General features: G+C 51.7%; 2 protein-coding genes across 4 annotated transcripts in view; both read left to right on the top strand.

The window, feature by feature from the left end:
* Window positions 1-153: 153 nt before the first annotated feature.
* Window positions 154-16,022, top strand: part of LOC122363435 (intraflagellar transport protein 52 homolog) — a 117,125-nt gene continuing 101,256 nt past the window's right edge. For 2 of the 3 annotated variants that reach the window (XM_043332705.1, XM_043332706.1), the window contains exons 1-2: window positions 162-224; window positions 3,364-3,494. The gene's annotated coding sequence lies outside the window, so the exon portion shown is untranslated. Of the gene's footprint in view, window positions 225-3,363; window positions 3,495-16,022 lie in introns of all 3 variants that reach the window. The other variant, XM_043332707.1, reaches the window with a different exon arrangement.
* On the top strand, window positions 238-3,224 carry LOC122363436 (divergent protein kinase domain 1C-like). The gene is made up of 2 exons (XM_043332708.1): window positions 238-255; window positions 1,607-3,224. Exon 2 carries the CDS (start codon window positions 1,630-1,632, stop codon window positions 2,779-2,781), a length of 1,152 nt encoding a protein of 383 aa, XP_043188643.1. The 5' UTR covers window positions 238-255; window positions 1,607-1,629; the 3' UTR covers window positions 2,782-3,224.

Raw genomic sequence — 16,022 nt, 5'->3', positions numbered from 1 at the left:
AGGTAAATTTCACAATTTTGTCATATTCAATTTTTTTGCTTTATTTCAATAAGGTGAAAGTATCCTAATATGATTGCAAATAATAATTTTGTGCACTTTTTGAAAGGATAATATTATACAACTTGTGCAAACTTCAAACACAGCGCAGATTTCAATCATAACGCGCGCTAAAAAACAACACACAACGCGCGATCTAAGGGAACGATCAACGGAGTTTTGCTTTGGTAATTTTTGCGGGTTGTCATATTCGTTGGGGTTAGACGGGTTGTCAAAAAGCGAGAAAATGATTTTATTAGTCTCCCAGTACCGTTTGATAATATTTTAATAGTCGCGCTGGCTTATATAGCCTTGGTCACGTTCACATAGCATTTTTGACTAGGCTCTAGCGCATTTATTTTGGTTTCGCTATAATTCCGATGCAGTGATCTTCGTATCTTCAGAGAGGATCATTTAGTAAATTGTAAAGCACCAAAAGCATCTTTTGCAACATAAAGGGCAGAGCTATAGGCTTGCAACAATTCCTATGTAAATGCTGCAGCTCAAGCTAATGACAAAGCTGTCTATAATTCCAAGCGAGTGTGATGGGCAATGACAAGTTTTTGTTGTCACGCTTTTGTTTTGGGCTGCTTATCATTTGGGACTCGGCCAACTGCCGACTTCAGCAGGACATAGAGGGACTCAGTCAGTTCCAGCGGGACCAGTTCCAGTAGTCGGCCTCGGCTGAGTCCCACTATGTTCCCCTGAAGTTGGCAGTGGGCCGAGTCCCAATTTGTCCCACAGTAGTCAGCTGAGTCCCGCTTTATTCCTCTGGGACCGGCCGAGTCCCACTATGTCCCGCTGTAGTCGGCTTAGTCCCACTATGTCCTGCTGAAGTCGGCTTAGTCCCAATTTTTCCCGCTGGAATGGGCTGAGCCCCACCATATCCCGCTGAAGTCGGCAGTTGGCAGAGTCCCAATTTTTCCCGCTGGAACGGGCTTTGCCCACTATGTCCCGCTAAAGTCGGATGAATCCCACTGTGTCCCGCTGGGACTGGCTGAGTGTCATTGCGTCCCGCTGGGACCGGCTGAATCCCACAGTGTCCCGATGGGACCGGCCGAGTCCAAATATGTTCGGCTGTAGTCGGCTGAGTTCCACTTCCACTATCACTTGTCCCGCTGAAGTCGGGTGAATCCCACAATGTCCCTGCGATACCGTTACCCATTCGTCATTCAGTGCATTGCGATCTCGCTGCTCTACTCAAATCCCCTCATCAATAGAAAACACGGCATCGAATTCTGTTCCACTCTCGGGATTTGAACACGCGACCCCCGTCGTCACGCCAGGTAATCCCGCCCTCATCGATAGAAAACACGCATCGATAGTACGTCCGTGACCTTCAGCCATATACAGTGATACACCGAAGTGTGACGCGTGCTTTACGACAGTACCGACCCATGATTTCGTGCAGGAGTCACCAACATCTCAATCTTGGGCTAATTGTGCTATAATTTTGTACCTACCTACCTACTGCTTAGTAGGCTGCCTTGCAAATTGTTTACTAGGCACTTGTTTAGCAGATACCTTTGCTGAGATTTGCACAAGAATGACATTGAACAATTTTTCTCAGCCTTTTCAAGTTATAGGTACACTATGGAACTTATGTCAAAATGTACAATTGTGTGGCTGTTCATTGCCATTGCTGTAGCATTTATACAATCAGCAGTGTTCAAGTGCTGGATGGATAGTGGAAACTCAGTGATTGAGTTTCAGTGCAAGGACACAGAGGCTGTTGGTACCAAGTGCCCTGTTGTTTGTTCAGCCCTGAACACAGACTGCTATCTCTATCATGCCTCAAAAGATCTTGTCAGGGTAACTGAAACAGAAGATCAGAAAATAGTACTCAAGCACAAAGACATTCCCATGTTAACCAAAGAGTATACACAGTCTCTGCTGCCTGTGGACGAGGAGCCTCCAGAAGTCTTCCAAGATATGCTTCAGGGCTTGGTGGCTTTTGAACTCAACGGCAGGGACAATCTGGATATTCTGTCTCTGCTCTGGCCCTGGCATAACTCATCCTCCATCATCACTGGGCAGAACAGCCAACTCTTGGAGCAGATTGTCAGGTTTGCTCACAATGATGAGTACAAGCTAATGCAGCTCTACAGTGATCTCCAGCTTTTCCCTAGAGTACTTGGGACATGTGGCGACATCTATGTAGTAGAACACATGACTCTTCTGCTCGATAGACCCCTGCTGGACCTTTTCCCAGCCCTAACGGACACGTGTCACGTGACACGCAGCGCCCGGCGCATCCTCCACTACTTGCTCCACCTCTCTTCCGTCCTGCCTCTTCACCTCTGCGACCTGCAGTGGGGCCACTTCGGGGCTGACAGCGCGGGACGAGTCCGCTTCGTCGATCTGGACGCCGCCTTCAGCGCGGAGAAGATGGCCGCCACGCAGCGAGAGACGGTCTGCTCGACCGACGAGGACTGCGACTTTTTCGACTGTCGCGGCACGTGCGATGTCGCCCAGGGCCGCTGCCTGGGCGGCGTCAGTGATAACGTCAGCAACCTGTGCCGCCAGCTGGTGTGGGCGCGGGCGCCGCTGCTGGGCGCCCAGCGCCGGCTGGGACTGTTGGCAGCCGTGCTGAGCGAGCAGCAGGCGGAGCTGCTGGAGCGCTGCGCGCGCAGCCGGACGGCGGAGCACGCGCAGCAGGTGGCTGAGGTACTGGAGGAGCTGGAGCGGCGCACCTGTGCTGAGCCGGAGTGGGAGACGCGAGATACCGATACTGACGAGTTTTAAACTGTGAGTAGTAGAGGCGTTATCGTACAGTGTGTTGACTGTTACCCGTGGCAGGCTCTTCGCTTGATTCAGAGACTGAGTGAAGCTCCTTTACTGAGTGGGTGAATAGTGACTGCATGATTCGCGAAAAGTTTGTCTGTCTTTGTGCTCGTTTGTACCGCTGTGTTCAAGGAATGTGTCCAGATCATGAAATAGTTCGAAAAAGTCTTAGTCTTCCATTGCCTCATGATACTGGGGAACTTTTGTTGTCGAGACTTTTACAACTCACGATCTCTGTGGTCTGCCGTAGCATAGGTGAGCAAGCATTGGCTAGTCCAACATAAGTGTGATAATATGTAGATTCGAAGGATTGTTGCCTTGAAAGGAATATGTGGCATTAAGTGTTTGCCTTCATGTTGTCGAACAGTCATGCTCTATTATGGTCAATACACTGAACAAAACAATTTTTCAGTAAGCGATATTTTTGGCATGGCATTACTTAGTTTTGATTTTTAAACTTGTGTGAGAAATAAACGCTGGAATCGTGTGTCAAACCACATAAATGTCCGGATCAACCGATAACGCATTCCTGGCGTTTTACAGATAAGTCAGCGTGACTGAAGATTCCTTCAATTCCTCGTTTCCTAACTCATTGTTTGGTTACCGTGAATGACTGTGCGTGCTTCAAGCTACCAATATTCCAAGAAGGAAGCGACTCCTGTCATCCTTTGACCGTAAGTACCTGCATTTTCTCTTCCTCCTCGGCCTCCATCACTTTTCATTTGCTTCTTAGGGCATCCCTTCGAGATAGTCATCGGTGAGCTGCTGCCCGTCGCCGGGTCGGTAGGCGCTGTGCACCTGGCTGTTACAGTCCCGAGCGCGGTGGGCGCTCCGCCCGGTGCTGCCATCTGCGCTGCCCCTCGCGCTCCGAGGTGGCGCCCTGTCTGACCTTGTGCGCAGAATGATGGCTGGGGGAGTTGCGCTCTGGTCAACACGATGAGGGTGTGGGACGCGCACGTCCCTCTTAGTGGGAAATATGCTAGTCCATTCTATACAGGTTTCTCGGCCCATTCTTGAGTGGTTCTTAACGGACTTAACGGCCTGGATTTTCCGTCAGTATGTGTCTGTCTGACAGGTTACCAGGGCTTCTAAAAAGTCGCAAAGAACGTGGGTTCAACATCTGTAAATTTAGCATGGTGTCTAGGACTTGGGGAGGAGCCGCTTGGACCAGCCCACCGCTTGATGCTGCTTTATCACGCGGACGCAGACTAGGTACCGCTTACTGCAGGACCCACCAGTACTCATGGTCAGCTGAAACCCCTCTGTAACTGATCGAGCGCGTGCGCAGTTGGGTGGCACTATCGCTAGCTGACTGGTGTAGCTTGGCCTGGACCAGGTATCACCCGGCTCCAGGACTGCCCGCTCAATGTTTTGAAAATTACAAGGCCAGTTGGACAGGTGTTATGACACAGCGATTGATGACGCCTACTTTCTTTCTCTTTTAACTTTTTCCTGCGAAGGTCGCATTCCAAGGTTGGCAGGTAGTGAGTAAGCACGTCTTTGAAGGTCAACTCTATGTTGGCTCTGTACTGGTTCAGCTCTTTGAACTCTGGCTCTGGTCTTTATGGACATTTCCCCTTGTGCTTTATTTCGTTTTCGATCTTTTTCTCTCACTCGTTCTCTCTGTATCGCCCTCCCTCCCAGTTCTCTCCCTCCCACCATCTACCCTGTGCCTCTGCTCCCACGACCACCGCCCGCGCCGACCGCCCTGTGTGCCGTCGGCGGCGTCGTTCCATGTGTTGCCGCCCGCCGCTGTCGACGCCACAGAGTCCGATTACCATCACAATGTCGTCGATTCTCCGCGGCTCGTAAACCGACAGCGACTCGGCCGTCGGCGGCGGGAAGTGATTTGTGTAACAAACGGCGAATAAGACGCGCCTGTCGCAAATGGAATGGCCAGCCATCGGCGTCTCAATTAGGGTGTCGCCGGCGCGTCCCGAGCGCGCGCCGGATGTGGCGACGATGGCGCACTAGCGGCGAAAATGGCGCACGTCTCGCTGAGCCGGATACGGTGGCCGGCAGGGCGGCGGAGCTCGCATAGCGACGGAAGTGGCGCGCGATGGGCGATTTGCAGCGCAGGGCCGATGCCGAGCGGCGCAGCAGCTCGACGTGCGCCGTCAGAGAAAATGACGGCGATGATGTGCGCTTGGCGGGCGCTGTCAGCGGGGCATCGTCGGCTATATATATGAGGTGTGCTTCGAACAAAATTTGATACACTGGCGCTGGGCCTGGATCGGAAGAAAGACAAGCTTTCTTCTTTTAAGCAGCATCATGCAGACCTGTGTCCACCAGCGAATGAAACCAACTGGCAACTAGCTTAGCTACGTCCGAAAAAATTAACATAACGAGATACGTATTACGTATAACTTGCTGTGAGCCAAGATATGACTGTTGTTTTAGAAGTTTTGTCCTGCAAATCACAGCTGTAGCTTTAATTTAGGTACTCCTTACCAGCCCCTCCTCCTCCCCCAGTAACTGCTATTGGTATAGGGTTATCATTATGCCCATTGATTCACCGAGAACACTTGCTAAATACACAATATCGATCTCCATTTTCACCCTAAGCACCGCTAACGAAAACAGATCATTCGGCGGGGAAGGTTCCCAGACTCCCCTTCCACAGCACCTCTGTGCCTCCCCTGCCGTGGCAAATCCACGGCATGTGAGCGCCCAGTGGCTCGTGACTGTCCCCTCTGTCAGGGGGGGGGGGGCTCCGGACGGGGGTCAGGGGCCTTTGTCACTGGCGCTCTCGCGTTACCGCCGGCTGTCGAGCCGTCGCGGCGATCATCCTCTGGCCGCGATCGGTGCCCGCTCGGTCGGCGCTGATTCAGTTTATGCTCGGAGCTAATTCGATTTGCAGATCGCGGTCGGCCCCGGATCCCTTTCGGAGCTGCGCGCGCGGCTCGTCAGTCTTCGTTAGGCTCGCGCGCCGGCCGCGCGGCACTGTCGCCGACGACGGCCGATTAAATTACCCGTCGGTCGTCGTCGATGACGTATCGTCGGCGGCGACGAACTGATTCGCCGCGCTCCATGGCGCCGGCCGGGCGACATACGGGCGGCGAGCGGGCGCATATTTTCGGACCGGACCGCGCCGAGGTGACAGTTTGATGGCGGAGCGCTGGCCGGCGACAACTCACACCGGCTGGCAAGATCTGGGCGGTAGCACGCTGTTGAAGGAGCTTTGTGGCACTGAGATTGAGCGATTTGAATTGGGGTTTGGGTGTTTATCCAAAGAGGTTTGATTTGATTTGTCATCGTAGTCGCATAACGCCGCTACCTAGTTACCAACGCAGTTAACCGCACACTCACATATTATTACGCCCTATGGCCTATATAGACACATTTTAGTTCTAGGGCAATTAACAATCCTGCTTATTTATTCATCGTCCTCACATTGTTTCATTACCTACTCCCCATCCTGTGGTCAGTCACAGACCTCTGACCAGCCCGCTATCCGCCCGCCCACCAGTCGGTCCTCTCCGAGTGATGAAGTAGCGCCCCCGCCGCGATTGTCTGCCTGTCGGGGCCGCCGCTCGGTGCTCATTGCGAATTAAGTGTCCGTCTTGTGACGACTCTGTCCCGGCGCTCTGTTCCCCGCGCCGCGCGCCGCTAATGCCCCCGCCGTGGTGTATAATAAAACGATTAGCGGGCTTCCTTCCGGCCGGCCGGCTCTGCGGATGGGTTTGCGGTGCTCGCCGCCGCCGCCGATCTGCCATTCAATTACTGCTGCAGCGCGAGCTCTGTATCTCCCTCCCTCCCCCTCTCTCCCCTCTCCCTCCCCCTCTCTCTCTCTCTCTCTCTCACTCACTCACTCACTCACTCACTCACTCACTCACTCACTCACTCACTCACTCACTCACTCACTCACTCACTCACTCACTCACTTAATTTCTGTCCCTCTCTCTCACTCTCCCCTCTCCCTCCCTTTCTCTTACTTTATCTCTCTCTCTCTTTCTCGCTCTCCTTTCTTTCCCTTTCTCCCTCTCTCTTTCCCTTTCTCCCTCTCTCTTTCCCTCGCTCTCCCTTCCTCTCTCTCTCACTCTGTCTTCCTCTCTCTCCCTTGCTCTCCCTCCCTCCCTCCCTCTCTCTCTCTCTCCCTCTCTCTCTCCCTCTCCCTCCCTCCCTCCCTCCCTCCCTCCCTCCCTCCCTCTCTCTCTCTCTCTCTCCCTCCCTCTCTCTCTCTCTCTCTCTCTCTCTCTCTCTCTCTCTCTCTCTCTCTCTCTCTCTCTCTCTCTCCGGGCGGGGACGGAGGTGTCGGAGCCGACAGCGGTTCATCGTCTGGGAACCGCCGGCCACTCCGTCACTCAGGGTGATTGGGACCGTCGCCGCCGACGCGACGATGAGCGACGACATGCGGTGGCGCCGAGACGAGACAGAGCCGCCGCGAGCCGGGTGGTGTCGCCATGCCGCTGAGATTTCTCTGACGCTGGTCGGACCCGGAGGCTCCGCTGTGATGACGGACGCTTTCCAAGGCACTGGTCGGCTGCAACGCGGCTATAGTAGGGGAGAGTAGGGTAAGATGCCCAGGGTGGGAAAGACGCCCCACCCCCTCTAGCGGCAAAACAAAGAATCGAACCTGGAAATTAATGTTCTTAGCGTAAAGCGGAAGTCTGGCTTGTCAACTGCACAAAAATTTGCGAAGCTCAGTTTGGTAACGGCTGGCTGGTGATTAAATGTTTTTTATTTGCTGCTTTCGAAAAATATTTTGGTGTCAAAACATTGTAAATATCAAAGAATGTAAATAATTTTTATGTTCCTTGCTATGGTCGTGATACATTAACATGCGTGTACTGTGTCCCAAACAGTTTGTTTCAGGGTGTAGTTTTATGGCTAACAAATTGTACTGATTTAATGTTAATTCTGTGCCTTGGGGTAAGATGCCCCCTGTCCTGATGGGGAAAGACGCCCCCCCCCCCTAAATCCATAGGCTGTCCTTCAAGCAGACCGTCAAATCATTTATTACATACTTGTGATGAGAGAAAAAAGCCGATCTGGGACTATTGAGAGTCCAGTACGGTCGGTAGCTCCCCATGCCGGTCTCTCGGCCCACACAGCGACTGTTTGGGCGGCATCTGACTCTGAGAGCCCTCACGACGTGGGCCTGTGCCAATAACTGTGGGCCCCAATATTGGCTCCAGGGCCCCTCACGACATCCTTTGAGGGCTCCCACGTTGCCTCCACGGGCCGCGCTGGCATCTGAGGTCCCCACGATGGGCTCGAGGGCCCTCAAGCATCATGAAGACCTATAAGGGCCCCACAGTGGTCTCCGAACGCCACCACGGAGGCTTGTTTGGCCGCGTTGGACTATGATGGCCCTAACGATGACCTCTGAAGCCCCTTACGACTACTTTTGAGGGCTCTTACGATGACGTTTGGTGTCTACTGCAGGCTCGAAGGGACTACTGATTCGTTCAGTCGATTCACGTGCCCATTTATGTCACTTATAGTGCAGGGGGCATCTTCCCCAACGCCAGGGGGCGTCTTTCCCACACTGTTGGGTAAGATGCCCCCTTTCACTTCTTCGGGAAAATGCTTGATAGCAAAAAAAAAGTTATCATATTTCAGGCACGAAAGTGTGATATTTTTGGAGAAAAATGATGTCGGCTTCCGTTGAAACTCCAAGTTTTTGCTTTTCGATCGTCATTTTCGAATAATATATGACATAGCAAAACCCTGGGCATCTTTCCCCACTCTCCCCTATTACTAACAACAGGGTACTCGCGTACCCATTGAATGTTTAGTGCTGATTAGTAGACATTCAGTAAGGTAAGCATCCACGCTTTCAGGCAGTTGTTGAGACGTGCAAGAAGAGTAGGTACTTTTGCATGCACTGTCTCCTCTGCTACGAGTACCTATAATTAACCCGCGCCCTGATGGGGTCTGCCGAGCAACGCGGTCTGATGGGGGGGGGGGGCATTTTGGCCCCCCCCTAAGATCTCGAGAACCACGCAACATAGCGACAAGCGGTAAACGGCGTTGGATAGCCCCAACGGGGAACTACCTTGTGCCCCAATTTCATTGACCTCGGTCAAACCGATGACGTCACAGGTCAGGTCAAAGGTCGAATTTTCACCGTTTACAGGCATTTCAAGAAATGCGTTGTAAAATCGAGTAAAATGCATTTCATTGAAAATCATCGATGGGAAAATGTTCTTCAAACAATTATTTTGCTATTTGAGGTCACTGATACCAGGTCAGGTCACAGAGGTCAGGTCACTGGGGGGGGGGTCACAATATGAAAGTGTCGTGTGATACATGTTTTATGGTCCATTTTACATGACAAATGCGATTATGTGGGTCAGGCAGACTTTTGGGCCAGCTTAGGTCACGTTTTGGTCAAGGTCAGGTCAAGGTCAGGTCAAATTAGGTCAAATTTCAAAGTTGATATTTTAGCATAAAATGGGTATCGATTCGATGCAGCTCGTCACGGGGAGTTCAATGGTGGTCTCCGTTTTGCGCTACGAGGTCTAGAATTGCCAAAAATTGAGTTCAAAAATTTGACGTCATCAATTTTTAACAGTTTTTTCGCTATAACTTGGCCAAAAAAGAGGTATCGATCTAAAATTTGGTATGTATATCAAAGAGCGCAGGGACTACCACATATATTCCGGTTTTTTCGAAATTCGAAAATGTTTTGGAAATTTTTTTAGTTTTTCTTAAAAAAAATTATTTTTTTATTTTTGGGGGTCAAAATCCCAAAATTTCGAAAATCCGAGATAGCAGCTTTGTAGCGCCGTCTTTTCTCTACACAATTACATAAAGAACTTTAAAATTGCTTGTTTACTGTAGAATTGGTGAGAGTTTCAAGATGTCATGTTTTTTGCTCATTTTTACTCGAACATGACCTCAGTTTGACCTCAATAACTCCTGACCTGAGGTGAACTGTGACTTGAAATTTTGTGTGAAGGTGTCAAAATGATGCCCGGTAAGGTACCCAAAATTTGGCGGCGCTGCGCGCCGCCGTTTTCTCGCTATTTAAGAAAAACCACAGGGGGGGGGCTAAAATGGCCCCCATCAGGGCGCGGGTGATCATGCCGCTGCCTTAACCCTCGCATGTGTGTGTGGGGGTCGGATGGACCCCCTCCATGTTTTTTCGCGAATAACTCGCGCAAAAAGCGGCCGATCACGACGAAACTTTCAGTACCCTCAAGTTGATCAATTTTACACCTACCCTGAAAATTTCATGACCCTGACCCAAATGACCTTTGACCTGTGACCTGACTCTCGAGACCATGTTCGGCCTGAATCGCGATTTGGCGTATGTCAGCTCACATTATCCGCGCGTTTCCAGTCTTTTTGTGATTGTAAACATCCGAACATGTGAAATGATGTTCGTCTCATGCATCACGGTGGGTGTCAAGGTCATCTGAAGGTCAGGTCAGGTCATTGACCTTTGATGACTTCGGTTCACTTTTTCGAGTTTTACATGATTCTAGGGTAGTTTTTCGGGCTGATTTCGAATTTAGCATCCATTTGAACATTTACGAAGTAGTTTTAGTGCTTGCATAACATGTTACGAAACCGTCGGTAGTAGTTGACACTTATGGATAGCCGGTAGGACGCGTACTGGTTGACCTGACCTGACCCGACCTAGCCTAAATGCATGAAGACATCATCTGTGATCAAAACTAACATGATATTCATGATCAGCACCCCGAAAAAAACATAACAGCTTCACATTACGAAGTTCTAGCAGGCCCCGACTTTCCCGACTTTTGGGTCATTGACCTGATCTGGAAGGTCAACCAATGACCTAGGACCTTAAAATTGGGTATCATCGGCTTCCTCTCGTCACGGGCAACACGCTCGTTTTTTCCGCGAAGCTCTAGCTCAATCAGGGGCCGAACGGCAGGGGGGGGGGGGGTTCAACCGACCCCCCACCTACACATTAGACGCTGTAAAACCCCGCACACATGCGATGATGCGAGGGTTAATTTCCTCTCCCCGGTACCCAAGCCGGTACCTACCATTTTGGTCAATCCAACGACACACGGCTGGAAGATAGTCTTTCTCACTGCGCCTCTAAGTGAGATCGCCTCATTATGTGGACGAACTGGGGCCTGTGACACCAGAAAATTGACAAAGAGGTGCCTTGTAGTACTGCTGTTACGCGTCAACTACTCGGAAGATGATGTAACTAGCCACTAGCCAGTAACTTAACCCTCGCCGGACCTATTGGTTTTCTACATACGCGCCGGCCGAGGGGGGTGGGTGGGTACGACCCCCCTCGCCGTTTCGCCCCTGGTGAAGCTAGCGCGTCGCGGAAAAAACGAGCGTGTGCGCCGTTACGAGACGCAGAGATTGGTACCCGATTTTAAGGTCCTAGGTCAACCGGTAACCTCTGAGGTCAGGTCAAGTGCCCCAAGGTGCTGTTCAGTTTTTGGTGAATAACTTCGCAAAAAAAAAAATACGGCTGCAGAGCCGCGATTTTGCCAGCATCGTGTTTGCCTTGCTCAGGCGCGTCGAATGATATACTTTTTGTTTGGGTCAGGTCAACTTAGGGTGTTGACCTCAGGTCCCGGTCAGGTCAGCGCCCCCAGGTTACGAACTTGGTCGAAAGAGGTCATGTCGCATATCATTCGATTCGGCAGGTCTTCTTGAGTCCATTGGGTGCTTTTCTGACTCGCTAGCTCAATTTGATCGGGAGTAATTGAAAATCTGATATGACCTTGATGACGTCATAAATAACGTCACTTAAGGTCAACATTGCAAAAGCGACGCATCTAACCTTGCAAGGAGTGCATCAAATCACGATTCTATGTGCTTGAGATAGTTGGAGATCGTTCCCTGCGCCAGAATAGCAGTTTTTATTTTTCCCCATTGACTGGTATAATGGTGAGGTCACGAAAATAACCCATGACCTCATATGACCTTTAGGAAAAAATCCGAGATATACAAGTTGTGAGACTCGTAATGGATACTAGATCCTGCAAGTTCCATTTCCTTGTGAAAGCTCCTCTGGCAGTAAGGGCGTTGCGAAGTTGCGACATCTGAAGACCGTGCAGAGGTTCATTTATGACGTCATAGATTAGTGACCTGACCTGACCCGAAAATGCGGTTGGTGTCAAAATATCCGGCTTGAATCAAAGGTCAGGTATGCCAAGTTTCAGCTCTCTATCGCCAGCGTGTTCGGAGCTATCGCGAAAAAAACCTATGGGGTCGGGGCGGCACCGCCCCCCCCCCCTCGGCCGGCGAGGGTTAAAATACAAAGATCGGAAATAAATATATTTTGATCCCCGGAACTCGAAAGCATTTTGAATCTTGAATCCGCCTCGCCTTGCTATCAGGCAGTTACCCTTGGCAGGGTAATTGGCTTTAGAGAGCTTAGAGCTAAGCTTTATGGAAAACATACCCCAGCCTCAAATTGCTCCGGTTGTTTTTCAATACAAAAACACAACTCTAACGAATAGTGTTTGTCTATTTCAAGCAACCTGCGGTTATTCATTAAAGGCATGGTGGACCGCGCTATTTGCCGATATGCCAGAGGGCAAAGAGGTGACTGCTATTTTTCTCTTCGCCTATTGAAAGCCGGACTGATGACATAGAACTCACGCTTTGGGCTGTGTGAGGAGACATACTGGGTTTGCTGCTGAGAGATCAATCCATCGTGATCAGTCCATCGTGCGCTCATTGTTCGCCGTTGCTGAAGAGAACTCTGTCCTAGTAAGAATTTCCTTATAAGATAAACATTGTATGAATTTCATTGTTCCCTTTTATATGCATTCACTACATGAACACTAAACAGTTTGTTCACTTTCATTGCTGCTGAACTTCACCTCACTTACCCATAGCACACAAATTATAAAGATGAGTTGAGGTCAATTAAATGTTTATTGAGAAACACCTCTCAAGAAAGACATCATTGCTTCGTTCCATTGCATCGTCTGGGACCTCGCCATCCACACGCCCCCACCCACTCCGATGTCGGTCTGCGTTTCTCTGCCCCGCCCCCACCCTCACACCCCTCCCCGGGCGGACAGCCGCCTCTCCTCGGCCAGTGAGGCGGCGCGCGGCCGCCTCCTCCCGATTGGCTATCTCGCCGGCGCCACGCCGCCGCCGGCGCCGATGGATGGTCCCATCAGCCTACAAACGGCTCGTTTCGACGGCTTTACACACGCTTTATCGCCCGGCGCCGGCTTTGGCGCCAAATCTGGGATTTTGGCGCGCCCCGATCGCCTGCGGTAAACCACTGAGCGGCGGATTTAATTACAACAATGAATTTTAATGCGGCGACGCGTGCCCGGGGCGCCCCGAGCCGCCATTTGGGGGAGCCGGACCGACGGGGGACAAATGGGAGCCACCGGCCGGGGCGAGCGGCGAACACAGACAGTTTGCTCTCCCGCTGAACGGTTTTCAACTGTCAATAAAAAGACCAAATGAGGTCCAATTCAGGGCTGTTATTGGGGTGCTCCAGGCGATAACAAGCTTTCAAGATTTCGTTTTTTGCTTGCGTCATTGGGAACAACAGGTGGTTTTAAAATAAACTTGTTTTCTTAGTTGGTGAAAACGATTCCTTCACTTGCAGTTTATGTAGTGAAGTGCTTATCCGATCTTCACACAATTACCATTTGTCTTCTAATTTGAGATCTTTTTTTTTGCATGCGGGCTACTCTGTCTCACTAAGGCACTTGTTTCTGCTTGTCTTTTCATGGTAACCTCATGTGAAAATGGCTGGCTTCTGGTACCTACATACCTAAAGTCCTTGCTTCCCAGTTCCCTTATCTAGCTTTCGTCTGCTATGAGGCCTAGAAACGTCGGATTGGATGATTCTTATGTCATCTTCTCACATCTTCTCACGTCGGATTGGATGCTTGGAACTTTTGTTACGCTTCGTCATACCCGCGCAATTTTATTAATTGAAGCGTTTTTTGCTGACTTGGTGATTTTTAGAATCGAGGTCAATGCTTACCTACCTCTTGAAGATTTGGTTTCCAAGGTCGGTTGATAAAGTTGTGATGTGTGTTGAGCGCAAAAAGACCGGCAGATAGTTTGAGTGTAAGGGCTTGTCATGGGCTTCATTCATCAACCATTGTCAACTCGCATATCCAGTTTGCAGACTGACGTTTGCTGAATCCGCCTCGAAAAGCAATATATTCGGGGCTGGCCCAGGCCTATCTACAATATAGAGGCCCACGCCTGTGACAATATATAGTACATAGAGGCCCACGGCGTCGCCCCAATTTTGTCCGAAGAGCAGATAATCGCTATCGGTTTAAATACATAAAGAAGACAGCAACTGTTGCCAGTATCAGAGGCATTGGAGTTCAGTGAATGTCCGTTTTTACCAGCAACGGTAGATCAACATATCAATCCGCTGCTGAACCGCATCCTCTACCGTTAGCTCCTTTCTGCCCTGTAACCAGAACCGCTGTCCCTTCCCCGTTCGCTAACAAGCTCGGCACACCGCACCGGTTGGCGAGCGGCGGCATATGCGGGTTGAGTGGGCGCGATCGTCAGCACCGCAGCCGCCGCAGACCGGGCGGCTAATCCGGCGCAGCGCTCTACTCGGCGGCGAACAGATGGCGCGGCCACCATCTGTCGTCCCGGAGGCATTGTGCCCCGGGGCCGGCCCCCGGTGACCGGACCCCCCGGCCGCTCTTCAGGCGCCCCCAGCCGCGGCCAAATACGCGCTGAATGCGACCTAAATGACGGGGCCATATGGTGGCTGCGCGGCGGGCTGCAGTGGGGGACACCTGCCCCCTGGGCACCCCGCGGCTCTGCTCGCGGCAGCGACACTTGTTACCGGAGAGGAGCCCCATTACAGGGAGCTCAGAATGGATGGTCCCCGGCCACCGGTGTTCGGTGACAGTTATTACGAGGGTACGTCGGCACCGCGCAGTCATAGCGCTTTCATTGCCTCATCTGTGTGGTTAAAAATCCCTGTGCGCTAATCGGTAAGGATGGGCGGATTCCTATGTCGCGTACCTAAGAATAGTCTTAAAGTTAAACCGTATCCTCACAAATTGTCAAAAGGAAAGATGAAAAAGCCACATTATAGATGTTGCTACCGTGACTCTGCTTCCATTTTCCTGCATCATATTTCTTATGAAATCTCTTGAGACAATATTTCAAATTGACCCATAACTCTTTGTTGCCATCATGTGATTCAGTCATCATTTTCTTATCAGCCCGGCTCTCGGGCGCGGCCCGTCTCTGGGCGCGCTCTCCGGGCCACTTGACTGACTGCCGCCGATCGGTGATGATAAAACAAACGGGCCCGGCTCAGCGAGACGCGGCTCACAGTCACAGCGCGGCCATGAATCACGCTATCAGTTTCACTTAGTAGCTGTTCGCCGAGGTTAACTGGATTAGCCGACGCGTGCTCGGCGCTGCCAGCCTCTCTCCGATGCATCGGTTTGGCGCGCTTTTTATCGCGCCACCGGCGAGGACGCCAGCGCCATCCATTTGCATTAGACGTGGGATCGACGCGACATTGTCAGAATTTAGTAGCGTCCTCCTACGTGCTTTAGCGAGGGGAGAAAACTGATTTCAGCTAAGCGGATGTTTTGTCTGGCGTGGTTCGAAAGCCTATAATGTTTTGTGGTCCAAATAGATACTGAAAAGCTTGTGTCAGGTATTTCATAAAGTATGATTGAACTTGACTGCGGCGCGCTGTTACGCAGGAATAAGATGCAGTGGTAGAGGGACCAATGTGCAAAAATCTCAGCCACGGAGAACATTACGGAGGGCGTCGGTCGTTTCCCTACCCGGCGCCTCCCGCTACACCTCGCGTTGGGGGGGGGGGGGGGGGTACCGGGGGGAGGGTCGGGTCAGTCTGCGTGGCGCCGCCTCAGGTGCCGCCGCACGCAATCATTGTTTACCAGCGGACCGTGTTATTGGCCGCGTGCAAATCCGCCGGCGGCGCCGGGGGACCGCTGACGGCCCGTCCCGTCCCGTCCCGGCGTGTCTCCGGTCACAGCCGGCGGCCTCGGCCGCTCTCCCAGGGGGTTTAGCCGACCGTCCTGATATACCGACACGGCGCCGAGCCGCGTACAAACAGCTCAGCTCCGTCACTGTCCGGCGGCATGATGCAGGCCCCGGCCGGCAGTTTCACACTCGATTGGACGGCGGAGAGGCCGGGGATCGGGTCCGGTCCGGTCAGCGCAGAGGCCGGGGATCGGGTCCGGTCCGGTCAGCGCAGAGGCCGGGGATCGGGTCCGCCGCCCCGGTCACTGGGGAGGTCCTTCAGCGGATGGTGCCGC

The sequence above is a fragment of the Amphibalanus amphitrite genome, unplaced genomic scaffold, assembly GCF_019059575.1.
Source record: "Amphibalanus amphitrite isolate SeventyFive unplaced genomic scaffold, NRLGWU_Aamphi_draft 000620F_arrow, whole genome shotgun sequence".
NCBI classification, from domain to species: Eukaryota; Metazoa; Arthropoda; class Thecostraca; order Balanomorpha; family Balanidae; genus Amphibalanus; species Amphibalanus amphitrite.
Note: the sequence above shows the minus strand (reverse complement) of the source record. Positions and strands in the feature narration are given on the sequence as shown.